General features: G+C 35.3%; 1 protein-coding gene across 3 annotated transcripts in view; it reads left to right on the forward strand.

Annotated features, from left to right (window-relative positions):
• Positions 1-25,534, forward strand: part of LOC106871713 (protein kinase C-binding protein NELL1) — a 389,762-nt gene that overhangs the window by 249,898 nt on the left and 114,330 nt on the right. For all 3 annotated transcript variants that reach the window (XM_052976225.2, XM_052976230.2, XM_052976231.2), the window contains exons 5-6: positions 15,699-15,771; positions 24,706-24,788. In XM_052976225.2, coding sequence (XP_052832185.1) covers positions 15,699-15,771; positions 24,706-24,788 — 156 coding nt within the window. The remainder of the gene's footprint in view (positions 1-15,698; positions 15,772-24,705; positions 24,789-25,534) is intronic.

Genomic DNA, 25,534 nt, shown 5'->3' on the forward strand with positions numbered 1-25,534 from the left:
ATGCAACCTTGTCATATGGTGCAAAGATGGATTGCACTAGAGGACTAACCATTTATTTTTATTTAAATTTTGAATTTTTATGTTATGTCACTCACCGACAGCTTTTATGTTTGAGGAGATATAATATGAGTAGTTGTAGTGGGTTTATAGCAGTTTTGACTGCTATTTCTAGGCATGTAAGGGTTTTTATAACCCTCTCCATTATAATTGTGATTTATTCACAATTATACACTCTTCTTATATGTGTGTGTATATATATATATATATATATATATATATATATATATATATAAATATCATAATGATATTTATTCTCTAATTTGAAGTATCAATTCTTAAAGATAAACAAATGACTGAACAATGAGCTAACTTCTGGCTGAATCGAACTCACAAATCCACACTTTCATGGCTCCTTGCGAATCTGATTGTCCAAATGCTCACCCATCAATTTCAGTCAAATTTAGTTAATATATACTTAAACTGTCTTGATACTACATAAATAATATGTTTTTATAAACAAACCCAATAAAACACCTGCAAACCAACCTAGAATATATATATTCTAGGTTGGTTTGCAGGTGTTTTGTCTATGTAACTCAGTTAGATATTAGGTCGATGATGTTAGTAGGACATTAATCAATCAGTGAGCTGCTTAATTATTATTATTAATGTGTTTTCACTTCAGACATTTGCATATGCTAACAATGTCAGGTCATAAGCTGAAATCGTAAGTGATCTTAGAGTGACTTAATCACATTGACCAATTGTTCAAGGCTCTCTAGAAAACAACATTGCAACAACTCCTTACTACAAATACTACCACATAGGCTTGGGAACAGGGGATGCAAGTAAACCCCCCACTAAATTTTTTGTGGGACTATGAAAATGCGTTGAACATTCTGGGTCAGAGACCTGGATTTGCACCCTATAAGCAAATTTTGTTCTTGCACCTATATACTACTACTGTTACTACAACATTTTCTGGTATAATTTTTCATATGGAAATTTACTGCCAAAAAAGGATAAGTCAACTTACACATCAAGACATCTTTGGACAACCAAAAATTCCATGTGAAATGTAGCAGGATTTGGTAAAATAGTGATGATGTGTGAATGTTTACATTTCAGGTTTGCCATGATGTCATATAACAAAAATTTTAGTTAACTGTTAATTCTCTTTATACTTATTTTAGTGTTCATGTTAATGTGTGATTATAACCACAAATAAAGGCAAACATTAAAAATCAAATTTGAAATAATTAAACATTATTTCAAATGGAAATTTGTGGGGGGGGGTCCCTTTTTATTTTATTTTTCATGTTGTTGCAAACTTCCTTTATACCGAAAATGCCAATCTGAGCAAAAAATACCTGCTTGAAAAATCTCTGGTAGAATGGTTATTCAGTTGAAATCGGGTCAATTTATACATTGATTGTTTTGACTGAAAAAAATCTACCTTAACTTATACACTACACTGACTTGTAGTAAAAATATGGTATCTCCTTAGGCTGACATTAAAGCTACATAGTAATGTAATGTCATAACAGCGTAAAGGTGCATAGCTTAATGGTTAGAGTATTCAACTTACGGTGGGTATTCATGAGTTCAATTCCCAACAGCATGTTGTGTCTTTGAGCAAGACATTTTATATCATGTTGCTCTAGTCTACCCAGCTGGCAAAAAATGAGTATTACCTGTAATTGAAAAGGTCAGCTTTGTCATATTCTGTGTCATACTGAATCTTCTTGAGAACTACATTAGGGGTATGCTTGTCTATGGAGCGCTCAGTCACTTGAAATTGAATTTCACAAGCAGGTTCTTCCATTGATCGGATCAACTGGAACCCCTGTCAGCATAACTGACCGAGTGACAGTGTAATGGTGTATCTACTTTAGTCTATTGCCATACACTTACTTGATCTCCTTCTTTCTCTCTCTCTCTCTCTCTCTCTCTCTCTCTCTTTCTCTGTATGTATGTGTGGCGTTGTGATCTTCCTTAGATTTGCTCATCTCTGACAAGTGAGGAATAAATTTTGTCAAAGCAGAGCTCCAGTATGGCTGCAGTCTAATGACTGGAACAAGTAAAAGATAAAAGATGTTTGTTACCATGCTTAATAAACATCTCACTTAAAAAGGAAAATGCAAAACTCGTAAAGAGCTGCTAATAGGCCATGAGTCTCTATTGGCTTTCTCAGTTTTTTTATGCAATGACTACAGCTTTTAGTCAGGTCATAGGGATGAGCTTCCTTGAATTTAGTTTGCATTTTATTGAGATGTCATTCAGACTAATGATCAATGTTTGTGAAACCAAACTGTCTGCCAAATCATCAAATTCAAATATTCAATAAAATTTCTACCATTTTGTTTTGATATTGAGAAATTTGTCTCTAGCATAAAAGAGATTAAACAAAAGTTGTCAGTTTTCTATAACACATACATATACAGTTTTACTATGGTCTTCCTCATTTCTGTGAAACTGGTAAAAATATCTTGACTTCGTTCACCAATTTTGCATAGTAGAAGTGGTGGTGATGGTTATAGTGGCAGTGATGGTGGTGCAAATTTCACTTTATCAGCTGACTCAACATTCCCAACAGCCTCCAAAAGTTATGTAAAAATCTTCCCTCCTTGAACCGATGCCATCAGTTTATCAGGTAAATTAACACCAGATATAAGGTTAGCAGCCAGGAATAGATATTCAGCTACCTAATAGTATTTGTTAGACAGCAAAGTTACTCATTCAATTAATTACTTCAATTAAAATCTGTAAGTGATTCACTACCAGCTACATTACTATCAAAGAAAATAGGAGCAAAGAAGCACCATGAGTACGTATAACATACTTTGATAAAGTAAGTATTCTAATTCATCAGACATATCTGTTATCATGTTATAACTACTTTCCATACTTCACAATTATTAGCCAAGCAGCAAACTGAAACTGTTCTTTTCTCAAGATAAAAGCTGCAAACAAATTGACACTCATCTTTAGCTGAACATGTGTCAGTGCTTCTTTTTTCTTTACTGTTTGTTGTCATTTCTTTATAATGTCCATTTTTCCATACTTGCATGGATCAGATAGAGTTGTATTGAAGCAGATTTTGTTATGGCTGGATGACCTTCCTGTCACCAGTTTTTACCGGTTTCCAAGCACAATAATATCAGGTCATCCCATAAGTTCTGTCCAATTTTACCTTTTTTAAAATTGAATGAAATTTAATAGTATTTTAGAATGTCTAATGGAATTAAAAATTATTTTTATGCATTTGTGTACATTTAAACTAATTAAACATTATTTTACAGAATAATAGAATTAAAATTTCTTTGATTAAAGCCCTTTCTAACATGGAAGTATCTAAAGAGTATTTAAGGCATATAATACTTTGAGTACAAAAAAGGAAACTCTGCAGCCAAAGTGGCTCGAAACATACACTCAGTTTATGGGAAAGAATGCTTGAGTGAAAGAACTTGCAGAAGATGGTTTGCAAAATTCAGAAGTAGAGATTTCAGCCTTGAAGATGAAGATCGAACAGGACGTCCAGTTGAGTTTGATAATAAGTTCCTTGAGGCATTACTTGAAGAAAATCCTGCATTATCAGTTGAAGAATTGGCAATAAAGCTTAGTTCAAACCATACAACTGTTCATCGTCATCTTTAACAACTTGGAAAGGTTCCTAAATTTGGAAAATGGATGCCTCGTGAATTGTCCAAACTGACATTTCAGAGTTCTTTGCTTTGAAACCAAAAGAGTTTTACATTGATGGGATTAAAAAGCTTGTAAATAGATGGAAGGAAGTCATAGATAATCAGGGAAAGTACATTGATGATTAAATTTCAATTAAATATAACATTTGATCACTTGTTTTCTTTATTCAATATTCGGAACAGAACTTATGACATGACCTGATATTTCCCCATGGCCAAACATTTTTTTTTTTCTCAGAATATTGAAAATGAATAGCAATCATTTACAATAATTACATGATGTCAAGACGACTTAAACATACATACGCTCACACACACACTCACACATACACACACATGTACATGCACACATATAATGCGTGTGTACATTTGTATATGAAGGTGCACAGCTCAGTGGTTAAAGCATTAGGCTTACAATCATGAGGTTGTGAGTTAGATTCCCAGAGCAGGCTGTGTGTGTGTTCTTGAGCAAGACCCTTTATTTCATGTTGCTCCAGTTCACTCAGCAGTAGAAATGAGTCACAATGTCATTGGTGCCAAACTATATCAGCCCTTGCCTTTCCTTTGGATAACATGAGTGGCATGGAGAGAGGAGGCTGGTATGCATAGGCAACTGCTGGTCTTCCATAAACAATCTTGCCCAGACTTGTACCTCAGAGGGGTCTTTTTAGGTGCAACCTCATGGTCATTCATGACCGAAGGGGGTTTATATATATATATATATATATATATATATATATATATATATATATATATATATATATATACACACACACACACACACAAACACACACTTACACACACACACACACACATACATACACACAGTGGACTTCTTTCAGTTTTAATGTACCAGATCTTCCCTCAAGGTTTTGGTTGGTCAAAAGCTGTAGGCAAATACACTTGCTCAAGGTGCTACATAGTGGGGCTGAACTCAAAATCATGCAAGATTCTAAATCATACAGTTATATCTGCATGTGTTGAAGTAAATGAATTTCATTGTTTTTTTAACTTGACCATTCAGTTGTTTAATTAATTAAACAACCTACTTTGATCAACAGACAGGTTTTTTTTACAAACAGAAAAATATTTGTGAAGAGTTTTGGAAAGTAGAAATTTGCATAATTAAAAAAAGCAGTAGGAAATAAATAACTCGAGTGAGCCAGTGGTATGTCGTTAGATAAATATGAGATGATGTATTGAATGAAATGCAGATAATTCTCGATTAATTGTAATTTTCTCCTTTGTTGAAGAAAGAAATCTAAAACTTAGCAGTAATTGTTAGTGATGCTAAAGAAAAATGGAAATAATTTCAAGTCTTTGAGAATTAATCACACAAAATTTCTGTGTGCCTAGGTGGAAATCTGATCTTTATTTACAGGTGATGTGGTGGTGGTGGGGTGGGGGGAGTCAGTTGTAAACATATTACAAATCTTACTGATGCTCACAAGGCAGTGAGCTGGCAGAATTGTTAGCACAACAGGTGAAATGCTTAGCTGCATTTTGTTTGTCTTTGCATTCTGAGTTCAAATTCCACCAAGGTTGACTTTGCCTTTTATCCTTTCAGAGTCAATAAAATAAGTTCCAGTTGAGCACTGGGGCACTGGGGTCAATCCAATCAACCTATCCTTCCCCCCAAAATTGCTGACTTTGTGCTAAAACGTGAAAGCAATCTTGCTGGACCTCATCCGAAAAGCATAGTTTACTCAAAGCTGCTTTGATCAACAAAAGAACATTAAAATTTAGTAGGAGTTGTTTGTAATTCTAGAGGAAGTGGGAGATAAATTCATGCACTGTGCAAGCAGTTCCACTTCTGCCTCAACATCGTAGTCAAATCTACATCACCAAATTTCACCTGTACCATCTTCAAAATGGGGGATAATGTGTTTTGACACAAGCTGTTTAATTAACTGAACAACTTACTCATTGACTTAACATGTAAGTGGCTGAGTATTCCACTGGTATGTGCACCCTTAATGTGATTCTCAGGCAGGACCAAGCATGTGGAAAAGCTCTATCATTAAATTATAAGTTCAAAAACTCCTCTAGTTTCCATTTTCCCAGTTTCATTCCTGAGTCAACCTAAGAATGCAAAGCATACTCCTTAACCATTCAAAGTCATTCAGCATCCACTTATTTACTGCCCATACATATATATTATTACTTACTTAGCCCTTCACTTCCTCCCTCTGAAGTAAAGGCCATCACCAATTTTTCTCCCCGACACTGAGCTGTCTTTTCTGCTTCTCTCCAGTTGAACCCCTGCTTTTTCCGCTCAGCCTCAGTCTGTATCTTGCCTATGTTTCTGTGTTTTCCTGGGGTGTGGCTTCCTTTTCTCTGGTCCTGTTGGTTTTGAATTGTCATTGATGCTTCTGTAACTTTGTTTTTCTAGATGGAGTTGTTGGCCCTACACAAACCCATTTTTCCCCAGGGTGAGATTGTCTAATATTAGTTTGGCCTCTAGCTTTTGATTTGTCCAGCATAGGACACTCTACCATAAGATTGCATTTCACTGGCATAGTTTTTATTGTCATTGAGGTACACAAGCCACCAGACTACAACAAGGCCTGCATATTGTATATTATGCAAGTTCAAAGGAAGACAACTCTGATTACAATACACACACATTGCATTGTGCCTTCAAGCAAGACAACTTTTTTGATGACCTCGGTCTGCCACTCCTCTTCATAGTTCAGTTGTCAAGAAGGTCATTCAACATTCAAATGTTTAACTTCAACAATTTGAACATGTAAAAATAAAAAGGAGAAATGATATCACAGTTATGCAAGCGTGGGAAAAAGAATTTATAATTGTAATAAAAATGTACAGACAAATTTATTCAAAAAGTTACATGGTACATCGAGGTATTAATAAATACACAAACAATATAAATTATTGAAATTCATTTCAAAAGAGGAATGACATGCATTACATAAACTTTATAATTTAATTCATGAAACCACATTTTGTCGATCTTGATCCAAGTACTACTGCCTTTCCTTAAAAATGATACATTTCATATGTTTTTGTGATTGCTTGCATTAATTAGTTCTGCAAGTTTCTACTTGACCAAATCTAAGTGCACAGACGTGATGGTTTTACTTGTAAGTTTACTTTTTTTTTTGTGTTAAACTTATTTTACCAATTTCAACACTTCATAAACACTATGCAATTCATAGCTTTGTGAATTTCTTGGTGAAAAATTGCTGCGAAGAAATATTTGTTTCAACAACATATTTGCTTCAAACAACATTTATTCAGTGTATATTACCAAGAGGTAGGTGATACCATGGAAACCTGGAGATATTCAACTGGCTATACAAGTTTAACACCATCACCTGATACGCATCCCTTCTGTTGTAGGATGTGTTTGAGTCAGGGCTCATCTCTGAAAATAACTTTCTCTTATTCAGCCTTGGAAGCCTTGACAAAACTCAAAAACCATATGTACTGCTATTCTTCTAGTTCATGTTACAGTTAGAGGGAGAGAGGGCTGCACAAGTTCTCAATTGGTACTCATCAGATTGGAGCAACAATGCTTTGCTCAAAGACACAATGCACTAGTCTTGAAATTAAACCCACAATTTTACAATCATGAACCCAACATCCTAACCTGTAAGGTACATACTTGCTAAGTACCACTACCAATATCCCTCATTATCTAAGTATCATTGCTGATATCCACAATTAACCTTCATTACTGATATCTACTGTTAATTAAGTTTCATTATAGGTATTGCTGACACACATTAGATTCTACACAATATTAATGAGAGCGTTTTTATGGCTATTATTTTCTCAGATATTACTGAGGATTTTCCCCTTACATTGTTAGGTGGGACTGTGCTTGTTCAAGTCATTGTTAGGTTGTTTTTTTTTTACTGCTGAATGCCTTTCCTGTTAAGAACTACTCAACTGTTTAGTGGTAAAGCCTATTGTGGCAGAGGTGATGGCAGAACAGTTCTTTTTTTTCGTTTTTCTATGTATGCAGGTAAAGAGTTGTTTCATGCCGAGTCAGCCTTGTTCAAATAGACCTATTATCAAAGAAAGTCTAGACCTGCCTAATCTAGATTTTCAGGCATAAATTACTTCAAACTACATTATCCAAAGAGCACTTTTCTCTTTTTTTCAAGACAAGAAAGAAGACTACTATGTGAGTGATTTGAGAAAGATTTAGTCATTATTTCATGTAGGTTGAGTGACCACATTGAGGCCCTCTCCTCACTGGCTAGCATGCTCAAAAGAAACAATACAACAGCTGAAGTAGCAAGGTTTGAACTCCTGACCATGTGGTCAGTAGTCCAAGACTTTAGCTCTACAACTATAATAATTACAACAGTGATTCCTAATGGTTTAAGTAGATTATATGAATTAACCACTTGAGGATTGATACAGAAAAATACATATTGCAGACAAAAAGTTTGTAACCAAATTGATTATTTCAGAGCTTTTCTTTCTATTTTTTTAGTTGTTGTTGGGGTTCTCTCTATGATTTTTGTTGTTTTTTTTTTCAAGGTGGTGGTTATAAAAAAAACAACATTTGCATCACTTATTTTAAACTTTTGGCTTGGAACCAAAAGTGAAATGTCAGATAAAGTTCTTATGAGGAAAAACTGTATGAATAATCCTAGACATGATGTTACAGGTTTGGCAGAAGTCAGAAAATATAATTGTCTGAAACAGACATTGAGATTACTTCTATAACAATGTTGTTGTTTGTGTTGTCGCTGTTGCTACAGTTATTGCTTTTACATTTTTTTAAAAACTTTTATTTCATCAATTAATAAAGATTCTTAAATAGAACATAAGATAGAGGCAAGCAAAGGTGTATTCCACTAGCTTAATATTCATGAAACACTGGCTAACTAAAACATTTCCCTTCTTTTTAAGCATTAAACTAATACAGCATGTATTAAAATCTGTCTCTCCAGTGTTGTCTTCTTTTTGTACTCATTGCCTTAATATACAGCATTAATGAAATTGGTCAGCAGACTATTACATATAAGACACTAATCAATCAGTTCTAATGCAATCAATCAGTTTTGATGTGATCAATCAGTTTTAATGTGAAGCAGAAACTTCTGGGACTAGCTCATGTAAAGTTTCAAATGCTTTTGGCTGATGAGATACATCAAAACACTTGTGTCTCAGAATCTTTTGTGCCAATGAGCCAAGTATGTTATAAAAACAGTCATCATGAAAGAGAGAAGTTCTCCTGTAACATACACAACAGCAACTAGCATATTTGCATTTGAATCTCCCTGAAAATATTAATAATAAATATGCAAACCATCATTTCAGATCTCGGTGTATACAGTGCAAATAACAATTGTTTAATTAATGCTTGAGATAGTAAAAAAAAAAAAACAACTCTTACTGCCCTATGTTCCTGTATAACTGAGGATGCCAGTGGATTTCTTTTGTTTGCAATACATTCTAGATAGGATCTCACTGCACCTATTTTGACCCTCTCTCCATTACTCTTTTGTGCAACTCACTGGTACAGGATCCATTTCCTTTTTATTTACTGTGTCACCACCCTCATCACTCAACCCCCTCCAGCCCATCTTATTACCTGTATATAGCTACATCAGACCACTCATTTACAGCTCACTCTACCTTCACCCTGTCCTCCTGTACTGCCTGGCACCATCTCATATCACTCTCTCTACCAACATACTTGTATTTCTTTTCTTTTTACACAGCCTGGATCTCTGTCATCACTCTGTCTCCTGGGTCACATAGACTTCTGTCACCTCCCTGCCATCTCAGTCATGTTGCCTTGTATATATGTACCTCTCTCAAAATACTGAATACTCTCATCGGTTCATTCCTTATCCCATATCTCTCTCATCACTATCATTTACGCTTCTGTCACTCAAGTTGTTTATGCTGTAAAGAGGCAAGCAAGACAGCAGAGATGTGAGGTTCTTTTAGTCATGACAAAAACATGGTTAGCTCTCTAGTGTTGGTGCCACAAAGAAAACACCTAGCATCCTCTGTTAAGTGTTAAGTTGTGAAGGGGGGCACTTTAGTTTTGTTAAAGATATGACACCTCTCTAGTATTAGTGGGATGGAAAAGCACCCAGTACACTCTTCAAAGTGGGTAGTTTAGGAAAGGCATTCAACTGCAGACACCAAACCAAAATATAATACAAACAAAATGCGATACTCTCAATCACTCTAGGTAAACAGACCCTTCCAGTCAATACCAGCATGAACAACAAACATAAATGATGAGTAGGAGGATGATGACAACAATGATGACAATGAGGGTGAAAGGATCATTGAAAAGAGAGGAGAGTACTTGGGACCATACCTGCAAAATGTGGTTTCAGAAGCTAAGAAATAATGTTTATATAATATGTGACTTTTCTCCTCACATTTGAGATATATTTTAACCCTTTAGCATTCAGATTTCTCTGTAAAATGTAATGCTTATCTATTCATATTGTTTTGAATTACTCAGACATTATCTTGTAGCTTCAAATTTCGATGATTTGGTTGGTTATTTTTAAAATAACGCTGTAAAGTAGGTGTGAGAGACCTGATCTGGTCAATTTAAACATAAAGCATGTAGAATAATTGGGCCAGATATGAACAGCTTAAATACTAATGGGTTAAACCATTTATTATCAACCTTCTGTGTATTTATTTATTTATTTATTAACATTGCCATGAAACTTCAGGAATAAATTTCTTTCTGTATTTTTTAATTACAATTTCATGTACATATTTTTTTTCTATGCGTGACTGTGATTTCTTTTTCCTTTTCAAACTTGTTCAAATTGTTGAAGTAAAATATTTTCAATAGTGGACGGTCTTTGAAATTCTTCTGAACTACTCAACTATGAAGAAGGGTGGTAGACTGAGGCAAAAACAAAGTTGTGTTCCTTGTTTGAAGGCACAGTAAAATCACTATGTATTTCGTTAGAAATCTGATCAGCTCCAAAGGGTAAAAAATGTAAAGAGTTGTTACATATTGCTGAATATAGACTCATCAAAAGCAACATCATAGGATTTTGCTATTTTGCTTGTGAGTGGGAGGTGGGGTGTGGTGTTATTATTCTATTTGACTTCAATACTCAAATAAATATCGATTGATTGATTTGATTATAGAGTTTGTATTGTTCTGAAAATTCTAATAGTTTCTATGAATTAACTTAATTAATTTACTTAATAAATTTAAGCTTTTCTTGCAGTCATGACTGTGTGATTAAAAAGTTCAATTCCTGACTACTTTCTTCCAAGTTTTAGCCCATTGCATAGCTCCTTCACCAAAGGTCACTTGTGCCTGACTGTAGTCTCCAGTTGACCAATGCTTTATGAATAGAATTTAATACACAGAACCTATGCAGAAGCTTATAGTGTGTGTATGTGTGTGCATAAAAAGGGCTGAGATGACTAATATTTTACCACATGTTCATGTTGACACACATACATGCATGCATGTATATATATATGTACATACATATATATATTATTTAAAACAGTTTGATTTGGTTCCATGTGACTTACAGTTTCACGGGCTTCTGTTAGAGGCCTGTGAAATTAAGCCACATGGAACTGAATCATTCATAAAACAATAGGTTTATATATAAACCAAGGTTTATAATCATTCAAAGAAAGTAAGAAAATGGAGATATAACATTTAATAAAAATTTGTTATCTGCAAAAATCAAGCATAGTCCCTTACAGCTGTTTCAATTAAACCTAATAGATTAAATTAAAATCATTATTATATGTCAATTATCAAAATCATTAGGGGGAGAATCAGAGGGGGAGAAAATATATAACAAATACATAAACTCTACTTCATCTATTGAGTACTTTTTTCTCTAGTCTGTACACCTAAACACACACACACTCAAACATATACGTATAAAAGTTTAAAATTTTAGCTCAAGGCAACCAGTTTTATGATGGGGGAAGGGTTGTTGTTGTTAGCACTCCATTGCTTATGATGTCGATGGTTCCAGTTGATCCGATCAACGGAACAGCCTGCTCATGAAATTAACATGCAAGTGGCTGAGCACTCCACAGACACGTGTACCCTTAACGTAGTTCTAGGGGATATTCAGTGTGACACAGTGTGTGACAAGGCTGGCTCTTTGAATTTCAGGCACAACAGAAACAGGAAGTAAGAGTGAGAGAAAATTGTGATGAAAGAGTACAGCAGGGTTCGCCACCATACCCTGCCGGGGCCTCGTGGAGCTTTAGGTGTTTTCGCTCAATAAACACTCACAACGCCCGGACTGGGAATGGAAACCGCGATCCTATGAGCGCAAGTCCGCTGCCCTAACCACTGGGCCATTGTGCCTCCACGGGGGCAGGGTAAGTCATTACAGTGATTCCACTGCTCAGCTGGTACTTCATTTTATCAATCCCAGAAGGATGAAAGGCAAAGTTGACCTTGGTGAATTTTGAACTTAGAACATAAAGAGCTGAAAGAAATGTTACAATGAAGTTTGTCCAACTTGTTAACAATTCTGCTGGCTCACCACCTTTCATTTATATATAGTAATATATAATGATGATATACATGTATGTGTATACCTTTACTATCTCATTTCAATCTTAAATATTTATGTTTCTGTTTTGTTCTTAACTCTTTCGTCTCACCTTTGCTCTAATTATTCACTCATCCATGAACTAGAATCAAACAGGTAATGTGTGCATGTTTATGATTATTTGCCAACTAAACTGTACAACTTTTTTATTCATCATTCATTGAGAAATGCAGGCAAATTCTTGACATTTGTCCTCCTCATACTTACATATATATATATATATATATATATATATATATAGCATTGATCATTATTTTGTAGTCATTGCAAGTTTCTCTTCTTTCACCCTTTAGCATTCAGATTACTCTGTCAAATGTATTGCCTGTTTATTCTCATTGTTTTGAATTAATCATGCATTATCTCATTGCTTCGAGATATTATTGTTATTTTTTCAGAATGACATTGTAGGATAGGTGTGAGAGGCCTGATCTGGCCTGTTTGAACAGAAATCAGGCAGAATATTTTGGCTGGATATGACTGGTTTAAATACTAAAGGGTTAAACCAATATTTCTTTGTTGAATCATAAAAGGAATAATGATTTCTAACACAGGTTCAAATTTGGATGAGAGTATACTTGATTATGTACAATCTCCACAGTAAGTCAACTGCAGAACCCTCATTCCTCATCGTGTGTAATACATTCTGCAATGTGGAATGCTAGACCAATCCAAATGCCTTGTTATAATCAAATACTGCCTTGTATAGTGGAACGGTATATTCCCTGGTTTCCTCCATGAGGATTCTAATTTCTTGGTACCCATCCTTTCACAAAACACCATTTGCACTTCTAGAAGTTGTTCTTCAATGATTCATTCCATCCTCTTCAACAGAATGCTCAGCATGATCTTACTGGTGTGGCTGATGAGGTCTATGTTATGGTACCCCAAACAATATGAGAGACTGCACTTTCAGCAAAAGCTTCAAGTTAACACTTCTTAAAAACCTTGGTCTGATCACTAGCATTATATACATCTGGAGCATGGGCCCCAAAGGTAGCAGACACCAAGCAACTGAAGGCATTTGCAGTGACATGCTTCAGGCAAGTGCTGTGGATGAGGTGGGCAGAAAGTTGGTGATGATGATCAGACAGTGATAACTGCATTATTTTGGCCATATGATCAGAGGCTCACTCTGTGACCACATCTTTGAAGGCTGGATGGCTGGAAAACATTTTTGTGAGCAACAAATATGTAAATGCAGCAATGATATCAAAGACTAGACCAAGAGAACCTGCAGCATGTGATCACAGGTGAGGCAGCTGTGTTTGCGGTCCCTGTTCTTCAATCATGAGGATGCATATTCATCATCATCATGCAGAAATACATGAAAATAAAGTATCAGTCAAATACTGGAATTTATGTTAATGACTAATTTGAGGCTTTATATCTATATTAATTTCAAGTTTTGGCTTAAGGCCAGCAATTTCGGAGGAGGGCATAAGTTGATTACGTCAACCCTAGTGCTCAACTACTACTTGTTGGTACTTATTTTATCAACTCCAAAAGGATGAAAGGTAAAGTTGAACTCAGAACATACAGATAGACGAAATGCCACTAAGCATTTTGCCTGGCATGCTAATGATTCTGCCTTGCTTGCCTTTAAGCAAAGAAAATTGGCATAAACTGAAAAGAATGCATGGACTAAGTTATTTTATAGCATTTACTTTTGTTTCTATAAATCTTCCATCAAATCTTGCTTTGGCCCATTGTACTTTTTAAACTTCTTGTATTTAAAATATAAACTAGTTGCTGTTTAGTCTCAATGTACCCTGATTGAAATGATTTATGATTAAAGACATTCACGCTATTACTATCATGTTCTTATTTTCAAGAATAGTGTATCTTGGACAACATCATATATAACATAGCACATTAGCTGAGTCATTATCACATCAAATCCACTGCCTTGCAGTAATAATTTCAGTTCTCTGAGCTCTGGGTTCAAATTCCACCAAGATCGACCTTGCTTTTCATCAACCCCAGTACTTACTCTTTTGGTCAATACTTATTTCATAGACTGCAGAGAGATGAAAGATGTGAACCTAAGCAGGACTTGAACCCAGTGTGTAAAGAGACACAAAGTACTTTTGTTTAATGTTCCACAAATTCTACCATCCACTCAACAATGTCTACAGAGTCAGTGCGCCTAAAGCTTTGCTACAATACATTTTACTTGTCAGTAATATAACTGAAATTCTGCTCTTTCTCTCATACATTGCTTTCAACTTCTATAAATCAACACTATAACCATTTTCATTATTTTGTTTTTCTTGTTTGATAGCCATATACCAATGTCAATAATTCTTAACAGAAGTCTTTGCCATATTTGCATTCAAATTTTTTGTTTTTCTTGCAGACTATTCCCCCTATATTTCATTCTTTTATGAGATTCTTCTAAAATATGGGAAATGTTCTTTTAATTCTCTTGTACACACACACATTCACACACTAATATTTTTTCAGGAACACTGTTGTATGAAAACATTTGTTATCTGTAAACATAATTTTGCATCTTTATTTTCCTATAGATATATAGCTGTGTGTGGTTTGGTCAAAAATTATTAGGACTGTTGCTACGATAATGGAGCTCAAGTATACACAGTGAAGCTGCATGGCACATATTGACCTTGCACTCTATCGCACATGCACATTAAGTTATAATGTTCTCCCTCACTTCCATTGTTTGTAGCAGTGCTTGGAAGTAAAGTGTGTTGAGTGTGGTCATCTAGAAAAGAAGATTGGGTTTCAGTTGTACGGGATCTCCTTGATTGTGTCAAGGAAGACAAAAACATTTTGAAAACAGCCATAACAGGTGACAAATCATGGGTCTATGGCTATGACCCCAAAGTGAAGGCTCAGTCTTTGCAGTGGAAGACTCCAACGGGATTTCAAGATGTTGAAGAAATCCAAGAGAATGCAATGAGGCAGCTGCTTGCTGTCCCACGAAAGGAGTTCCAGGAATGCTTCCGTCAATGGAAAAGACACTGGATAAAATGTGTGGCTTCAGAAGAAGACTAATGCAAAAGAAATTAAATGCTGAATTAATATGTGTTGTAGTTTTCTTTTTATAGCACCAGTCTCAATACTTTTTGATCAGAACTCATATAATGGAAATATTTACCCCCATCTTAAAAAACCAAACTTGTTTTACTCAACGTAGAAAAATAGTAGTTTTGGCTGCTATTTCTAATTTTCGGTGTGTGGTGAAGCAATGCCTGCTGAACCCTAAATTTTAATTATGTTTATATGAATTTACCGATAATTGTTTTAACACACCGAACTACTTGGTAAAATTACTAATAATTAATTAATTATTGATTTTTACCCTATGTCTGTATATATATATATATATATATATATATAGTGCATTTTCTACCTTTGTTTTCTTTCTTTCCAACTCATTTTCTGTTTCTATATTTTTCAGGGTGCTTTGCAAGATGTTAAAATTGTAACAAAGTCACATGGATATCTCATACAGTGTCCACATCAAGACACAAGTAAGAAGCTTTAATATATCCAATCATGTTATAAGCAACAAACCAAACTTAATTTTATTGTATTTCATCAATTTTCAAGTAAGAAAATGTCAGGTCAACAGCACCATAATTTCAACATTCAAAGACATTCCAACAATGACTTCCTCTTCTTATTTTCAGGCAGAGTGCATTCGAACTACATTATCCAATATGTCCTTTTTCTTTGTAAGATGGTATATTATGATTTGAAGAATATTTAGTTGCTATTCCTAACAGGTCAAGCAACCACATGGAGACTCTTTCATTGATTCATAAAGTTTGAAGTTAATGTCTAAGCCAGTGGGTCTTAACTGCAGTCTTTATAAGATTTGTTGGGTGGGCATGCAAGCAAATTAATATTTTATGGATCCATGAAAAATGTTTGCTGTAGATGCATTTATTGCAAGAAACAGCTAGGTTTCTTTCTCTAACATTTTACATAGTTCAACATGTTTCTGGCCACTGAAGTATGTTCTCTCAGAGAGTAGTGTTATTGCAAACCTGCACATGTGAATGTGTCAAAAACAAAATAGGTATTTTTTGAAAGAAGTATCTATAAAACTGGATTTTAAATATCAAATGGCTGCAGAGTTCCACCAGAATAAAATAGTAATTAAACCAACCAATAGGTAAGAAAAAAAAAAACAGTTGAGAAACATTGGTCTTAGCATTGACAGAGAGGGAGGGGCACTTCTAACAAGCTGTTAAACAAAATTAGTCAGTATACATTCACCATTAATTTGAACTGAACAAACTACAACCACATACTCTAAAGTGATCAAGAGATTAATTGCGTCTTGTTTTCTTCAAAAAGCACCACTGCTCATCCAGAGCAGGTTACAACTTACATTGCTCTCCTCTTGCTCTTGCTCTTGCTTTAAGTTCATCCACACTCTCTGTAGCATTTTGTGGTGTTTAGTACTTAATGTAGATCTCTGTTATCAGTGAGCAGTCACTGCTAATCAGGTAAGTAGTAGGATTTTTAATCAATCTACTTAGAAGTTTGCTCTTTGATTTAGGTTGCTAATTAAAGCTTAGTCTCAGCTAGGTTCTTCCATATATAAGGCTGAAGTTTATTTAGACAATTCAACAACTGAAATACAGTTGTTGAGTGCATTTTTATGCAGTCCACCAATATCTTCAACTATTGCTTCCTTGACATCATTCTCTAATTAGTGATATTTTTTATTTATTTATTCATTTATTTTGCTGTAACAACTAATTAAGCCATAAATCTAATTTAAGTGTTTATTTAATAAGGATTAGTCACACTGTATGTAGGAAGGCTATTAATATCAAATTTCATTGTGATGGTGGTTTTCTAGTTGCAGAGAGGATGGCAGAAGGGGTGGGATGGGGGAAAGCAGCAGTGATGGTTGTATGAAGAAGATAGTAGCAGTGTTAATGGTTGGTGGTTGTTTGTGATTACCATAGTGAAGAGGAAATGTTGTTATCATTGTAATGAGGTGTGAATGTTTGTGAGGTTGTGTTGAATCAGGGTGAGGGTGGATAAAGGTGAGTGATTGTGGTGGTGGTGGTGATGGTGGGAGAAGTAAGCATTTGTTTATCATTGTAGTTGTGCTGATAATTTAGTAATTAAAACATGCTTGTGTATGTACATACTTATATATAATATACATATATATCTAATATAAATATAATCTATATATCTAAAATAAATATATATAATGTAAATATAATATATATATAAATGTTGTGTGTGTGTGTGTATTATTGTAGAGTTTACAGTTATAGTCACAACATTGGTGGTAAAAGTTACATACAGATACCAACAGTTGAAAAATATGAATGGTGGTGATGGTGACGATGGTGGGGGTTGGGGTGGTATTGCTCTAGTAATAATTATAGCAGGAAAAAGAGATACATACTTGTAGGTAAAAGCTATGGTTATCTATAAAAAAAAAAGATTTAAATAATTTTATTCTGCTATCAATAGTTCTAAATTCTTTTTTTGTAATATAGAACTGGTAATTATTATGATTTATATTTTGCTATAAACAACTAATAAGCCAAACTATTGCTAGTATTCCAAGGATAAAAGGTATAATATAATACTATAATATAATACTAGTATTCCAAGGATAAAAGGTATATAATCAATCCAGTCATCTATACTGTGTTATTAGTGTTTATTTTATTAGTGCCTGGAAAAGCTAAGAGCTGAATCAGTCCTAGCAGGATTTTAAACTTACAACAGTGAAGTACCAAGCTAGATGTTGTAAAGCATTAAATCATGTTTTCTTGTGTCTTAGTTATCTTCCCTGTTTTGTGTTCAAAAGTTCCTTCTATGGTAGTCACAAGACCTGAAATCTTGGAAGGGTGGGTTAGTCGATTACATCAACACTAGTGCTCAACTGGTACTTATTTTATTGATCCCAAAAGTTGAAAGGTAACGTGAACCTTGGTTAAATTTGAACTCAGAGCATAAATTTAAAAGAAATGCTGCTGAGCATTTTGCCTTTGGTTTGCATTCAATGATAATTGTTAACCTCTTAGGTGTGTATTTATATATGTATATACATGTGTGTGTGTATGAATATTCTTTTCTACTCTAGGCACAAGACCTGAAATTTTGGGAGAGAGGGCCAGTTGATTAGATCGACCCCAGTATGCAACTTGTACATAATTTATTGACCCCAAAAGGATGAAAAGCAAAATCGACCTCAGCAGAATTTGAACTCAGAACATAAAGACAGACAAAATACCACTAAGCATTTCACCCAGCATGCTAACATTTCTGCCAGATCGCCACCCTTGTGTGTATGAACATTGTCTGAGCAGACTGACTGTTTATATTCTCCAGTTAGAAAATTCCTAAAGTATCAGCAGTTCATCATGTTTGACATGTGATTACAATGCAAGGAGAATACCTTACTCAAAAAACAGATATGGGTTGGTGACAGGAAGACCATCTGGCAATAAATAAAAACTTCCTCAATGAGCTTTGACTGACCCATGCCAACATGGGAAAATGAACATGAAAATAGTGATGATAACAACAATGGCAACAACCTAGCTATCATGAAACCTTCTAGACAAAAAGATCCTGAAAGCAATATTTTTACAGCTACTAAACAATAGAGTAATGAATATAATTCCAATTGTAATATATCTCCAAATCAATTCTAATTGGTCAAATTTGTTTTATTATCTGCCAAATTGACATTTTTATTGACAGATTGCTTTTACAGTTGTTACTAAACGATGAGTTTATTTGGCCATTTAAAAGCAAAGTAGCAGGAAAGAGAAAGATAAAAAGGGAAAAAGAAAGAAAAGGAGAAAAAAGTGCAGGGGGAAGTAGCAGGAGAGGGTGATGGGCCACATATCTCAGAACAAATGGTGTGCTCGGCCATACCCTGCAGTAATGACCGTGATGGCATCGCCACAGAGAATGGCCTGCAGTGCTCACTGCAGCAATCATTCTACCTTGTAGGGCTCATTTCTCTGTCAGGCTGCCATTATTCCTGTTTTCCAGAGGAAATCGATAGTTCAGGGTACTAAGACATGTAATCCAATTATCTAATATTTTCCTTCTTAAAATGGTAGATATGACATGATAGAGATTTGACTGCTGTTTCTGGCAACTAGCGACCACACAAAGGCTCCCGCTTTAGCTTGAAGAAAATACGTTATACCTGTCTGTATTGTATTGCTCTTGTCTTTTTTATTTATTTATTAATATTATTGTTGCTTGTGTTTTTGCTGTGGCTTGTTTCGTTAACTTCCTTCGGGCATTGCTGTAGTATTGATATCATTATGGTATCAGATGTGCCAAAACATTCCAGATTTCCAAATTCCTCTGTGGCATGTTTGAAAAGCTACTAATATACTTCAAAACTTCACTGCCATTTTATCTTGTATCTTTTGACTTCCTTAATTTCATTGCAAAAACCATTTCTCTCTCTCTCTCTTATTCATTATTTATTTATTTATTCCTGTCTGCCTTCTCTGTCAGGAATTGAGAGAATTCTAATTTGATACCATTCTCTATCTATTTTCCTATTATTATCATTATCATTATCTCCATCAACATCAGTACCATCATCATCATTATTGTTGTCATAGCCATCATCATCATCTTCGTCACTATCATCATTCTAGTGGCAAGCAATCTACTTTTAATTCCTAGTCATAGTTAATTCATTTCTGGTGTTTGCTCTTTTCCCAAGGTATAAATTAAGCATATTAGACAAATATATTTCCTATTGGCACAAGTGTGGCAATGTGGTAAGAAATTTGCTTCCCAACTTCATGGTTTCAGGTTCAGTCCCTCTGCGTGGCACCTTGAGTGTCTTTTGTAGTCCCAGGGCAATGAAAGACTTGTGAATTGGGTAAATGAAAAATGAAAGAAGCCTGTCGTGTATGTGTGCGTGTGTGTGTTTATATATATATATATGTATGTATTTATGTGTGTTTGTCTTTGTGTCTGTGTTTATGTCTCTGTAACTTAGTGGTTTTAAAAAAATGTACTGAGGCTGATTCATTCAACTAAAAGTTTTCCAAGGTGATGCCTCAGCAAGATAAAAGAGCTATGTGTGTGTGTGAGTGAGTGTTTGTATTGCATGTCTTGACATATCATGTAGTTGTAAACGATTGTCACTGTCATACAAGCAGTGTCATTCACTCACAATACTCTGCAAGAAAATACCTGGCCATTGGGAAATGCACCCAGTCATAGAAAATCTCCTTCAATAAATTCCATTTGACCCATGCATGCATGGAAAAGTAGATGTTGAAATGAAGTGATGATGATGATATACATTTATGTAGGCACAGGAGTGGTTGTGTGGTAAGTAGCTTGCCTACCAACCACATGGTTCCAGGTTCAGTCCCACTGCATGGCACCTTAGGCAAGTGTCTTCTACAATAGCCTCAGGTCAACCAAAGCCTTGTGAGTGGATCTGGTAGACAAAAACTGAAAAAAGCCTGTCATATATATATATGTTTGTGTGTCTGTGTTTGTCCTCCCACCATCACTTGACAACCGATGATGGTCTGTTTATGTCCCCGTAACTTAGCAGTTCGGCAAAAGAGACGGATAGAATTAATTCCCTTTCAATCTTTTCAGTTCAGCAATGTCTTATGTTGTTTTGTAGAATGTTGCATCATTTCACTTAACGACACCCGTAATCAATTCAGAGATAGGCTCCTAAGGCTGGTATAGAGTTATACGAAATTTCACTACATGTAGCTAATATTTGAAATATGACCACCTTAACCCTTTAGTATTAGGCTTAGAAAGAATAAGTCCTGGGGTCAATTCGTTTGACCCATTCAAGCATGAGAAAAGTGAACATTAAAATGATGATATGAAGGAGTGACAAAATCAAGAGAGTGCTGGTTTAAATGCATTACAGTATTTACTTATGCCACTTGACAGTCCAAGTTCAAACCCTACCAAAATTAGCTTTGACTGTCTTGTACTAAGTGGTGGGACTTGCACACACACCTATTTATCATCATCATCATTTTAACATCCACATTTCCATGCTGGCATGAGTGGGCTGGATGGAATTTCTCGAGGTGGATTTTCTTAAACTGGATGCCTTTCCAGTCACCAACCTTCACATTTCCCCATGGCCATACATGCTTTCACAGAATATTGACAACAAAGGAAATCACTAGTATGATGGTGACACTTGCTTGTTATTGTCACATGGTATGAATGGCAAGGAGATAGTAACACACACACATGCATGCACACACACATACACACACACACATGCACACATGCATATGTACATGCATGCATGACAGGTTTCTTTCAGTTTCCATCTACGAAATCCACTTAGAAGGCTTTGGTCAACCAAGGGCCATAGTAGAAGACACTTACCCAAGGTGTCTTCTACTACGTGGGACTGAACCCAGAACCAAGTGGTTGGGAAGCAAACTTCTTACCACACAACGATGCTTGCTCATCATTTCATATTTACATCTGGTTATTCATTTAATCCAGTTTTTTCAAGTCATTGCCCCCCCTCCTCCATACCTAAATAAACCATTATTACTGTTACCATCATCATTATTTGTACCATATGTTGGTTAATAAGGAAAGAATTCACCTGAAAGCTCTAAGTCCCTTCTGACTTCATTAATGATTTCAGTAAGGCAATGGAGATAGATTTATGTAAATATTGTTTAACCCTGAGTCAACCCTGACCCAACAGACCAATGATGAAAAACATTCCAATGCGACCTCTTTGTTGTTGACAGTAGGTTTGGTGATTTGGGAAAAATATGGCTGCTCTTTCTACCTGGTCAAGTGACCACATCACAACACCCTCGTTGGCTCATAATGGTTAAAGATTTTTAAGAAGCAAAACTCTCACATCATGTATACTGTCTATATTTTCTGTTTATGTCTGCTTATTGTTGGCGTAGGTTTTGCAAGACTTCTTGAGACAGCACTTTCTGGTGTCAGCTCTTCTTTCTAATTATGGTGTTCTATTCTATGTCTTGCTACTTTAAACTACTGTTGGTCATTTTGTTTACAGGAGGTGTAAAACCACATCATTGTTGCCAAAGTAGTGTCAATGGGAAGATACACATCACAAACACACATGATGATGATTTGAGAGAGCTGTTAGAATTTGGGATGTGCCTCACAATAATTCCATACCAAGTTCACATACTAAGTGTTGGGAGTTCAAATCTTGGCAAATCAAAAAACATAAAAATAAACAAGCTTTTGACGGTTTTATAGATATTTTGAAATTATAATGCTAGGTGTTTCCATTATTTTGTCCAACCCCTATATATATATATATATATATAAAATACACACACACACACACACACACACACACACACACACACACACACACACATATATGTATATATGATTAATCCGCCTTCTCTCCAACCTTCCCACATATCTAATTTAATGTGTGTGTGTGTGTATGCATTACACACAGACACACACATTAATCAGCCATTTTTTTCAACATTGCCACACATGTATAGTTTAGTCTAATCTATCAAATCTCACCCTGCTTTTCACTTTTATTAGCACAAACATCAGGCAAGTCATCAATTTAAATGTGCATTGCTGTGGTGATATTGGTGCAGGTGATACTTCTTCTTCTTCTTCTTCTTTTCCTCTTCCTCCTCCTCCTCCTCCTCCTCTTCCTTCTTCTTCTTCTTCTTCTTCCGTTGTTGTTGTTAAGGCTGTAATCTGGCTGAATCCTTAGTACAGTGGACAAAATGCTTAGCAGCATTTCATCTGTCTTTACATTCTGAGTTCAAATTCTGCCAAGGTTGACTTTGCCCCTTATTTCTTCCGGGTTGATAAAATAAGTACCAGTTGAGCACTGGGGTTGATGTTATCAATTTATCCCCTCCCCTAAAATTTCAGGCCTTGTGCCTATAGTAGAAAGGATTATTATTATTATTATGTTGTTTTTTTTTTCTTCTTCAAATTTTCTTCCATTTTTTGATGAGTGTTTTCCGTACACCTAGGGCAGAGAAACTCATTGTATGCATTCCCAGTTTACACACAAATTCACAGGTAAAATATGTATTTTTAAAAAAATCCATAAATAAATAAATTCATGAATGGATGTTGTTTTCACAGCGATAATGCTCTTCTCAGTACATGAGTCGTTCCAGTTAGCACGATTTTTTGCACTTCCTGTAGGAATGGTAAGCCTCATATCATTTTCAAATAGGTTTCAGTACCTTTTTTTATCATTCCTAGAGATCCTACAATCACTGGTACAGTAGTTGCCTTGAGGTGCCACATTTTTTCAATTTCTATTAGCAAGTCTTTATATTTACTGATTATTATTATTATTATTATTATTATTATTATTATTATTATTATTATTATCTTAATGTCTGTGAGCTGGCAGAAACAGTACTCCGGGCGAAATGCTTAGCAGTATTTCATCTGTCTTTACATTCTGAGTTCAAATTCCGCTGAGATCAACTTTGCCTTTCATCCTTTCAGGGTCAATAAATTAAGTACCAGTGAAACACTGGGGTCGATGTAATCGACTAGTCCCCTCCCCGAAAGTTTCAGACCTTGTGTCTATAGTAGAAAGAATTATTATTATCATCATCATTATTATTAATATTATTAAGCCGAAGAGGTGGCAGAATTGTTAGCACGCTGGACGAAATTTCACCTGTTGAGTTCAAATTCCACTGAGGTCGACTTTGCCTTTCATCCTTTCGGGGTCGATAAAATAAGTACCATTTGAAAACTGGAGGTTGATGTAATTGACTCATCCCCACCTCTCCCAAACTGCCCTTGTGGCAAAAATTTGAAATAATGATTATTATTATCATTATTATAACGATGAGCTCATAGAATCATTAGTATACTGCTTAGAAGCATTTCCTCTAGCTCTTTACATTCGAAGTTCAGACATCACTAATGTTAACTTTGTCTTTCATCTTTCTGAGATTGAGAAAATAAGTACAAGTTGAGCATTGGGGTCAATGTAATTGGCTTGCTCCTACACCTCAAAATTGCTGGCCTTGTGCCAAAATTAGAAAGAATTATTCATCATTACCATCATGTTTTCCATTGGCTGAACAGGTGCTTTGACAGGTGCTGACCAAGCAGAGATATGCACCAGGCTCTATTTTCTGTTTTAGCATGGTTTTGTACAGCTTGGTACCCTTCCTAATGCCAACCACTTTAATAGGCAGTGGATTGCCAGTAAGTGCACTGGAAAAAATGCCATGTGTATTTCTTCTGACAGTTTATGTTCTCAGATCAAACTGCACTAGAATGAACCTTGTCTTTCATCTCTGTAGGATCAATAAAATATAGAACCTGTAAAATACTGTGACCAACTTAATTGTCCTCCTTTCAAAATTATTGGCGTTATTCCTAATTTACAGACAGTTATAATATTATTTTCATGGTGATTATTGTATCGTTTCCAGGTTGCCCGACATGTGCACAGCATCAACATCTGCAGAAAATGTATGAAAAAATGCAGAGCGATATCCAAGATTTGAATAAAAAAGTAAGTTTAACATATGAAGACATTTTGGGATTTTTTTTTTATCACCAGGCCAGCATATGATCAAAGACATCCCAGCCATGACCATCCTGTCTTTATCCTAGAAAATGCAAAGAGTTTGATATTATCATCATCATCATCATTTAATGTTTGTTGTCTATGCTGGCATGGGTTGGACAGTTTGACCAGGACTGGTAAGCTGAGGGACTGCATCAGACTAAGTCTGATTTGGCATCTATATATGTGTGTGTGTATACATATATATTCTTTTATTTTTTTTAAGATGGTAACATGATTTGAAGGAGATTTGGCTGTTGTTTCTAGCAGACAGCCAGATACGCCTTCATTTGTCGTTCTTCGGATTGTTGCTGCTACTGCTACCATTTATGTTGTTATTCTAATATTAACGGCTACCTCCACTTGCTACAATATATATGTATTGTGTTGACAGTGACACAGTATTTAATGGTGATTACATCTGTTGTTATTGTTGTCTGACCCTACCCAGGGCTCTCTTAACAATACTATAGTACACCATGCAAAGTAAAGTGTTGGGACCCTTACATTTATTTATTTTGGTAACATGACAAAGCATACATAGATTATCATTAGTCCCCTAGACCAGCAGTGATCTCTACCCAACTACCTTGTGTACCCATAGTACCCATGCTTTAGGATAGCACTGACTCTACCCTGGTGCAACTCTGAGCAGGCTTACAGTCATAGACATTTCAGCTGTAACCATCTTA

The sequence above is a fragment of the Octopus bimaculoides genome, chromosome 2 (assembly GCF_046866305.1).
Source record: "Octopus bimaculoides isolate indiv1 chromosome 2, ASM4686630v1, whole genome shotgun sequence".
Classification (NCBI taxonomy): Eukaryota; Metazoa; Mollusca; class Cephalopoda; order Octopoda; family Octopodidae; genus Octopus; species Octopus bimaculoides.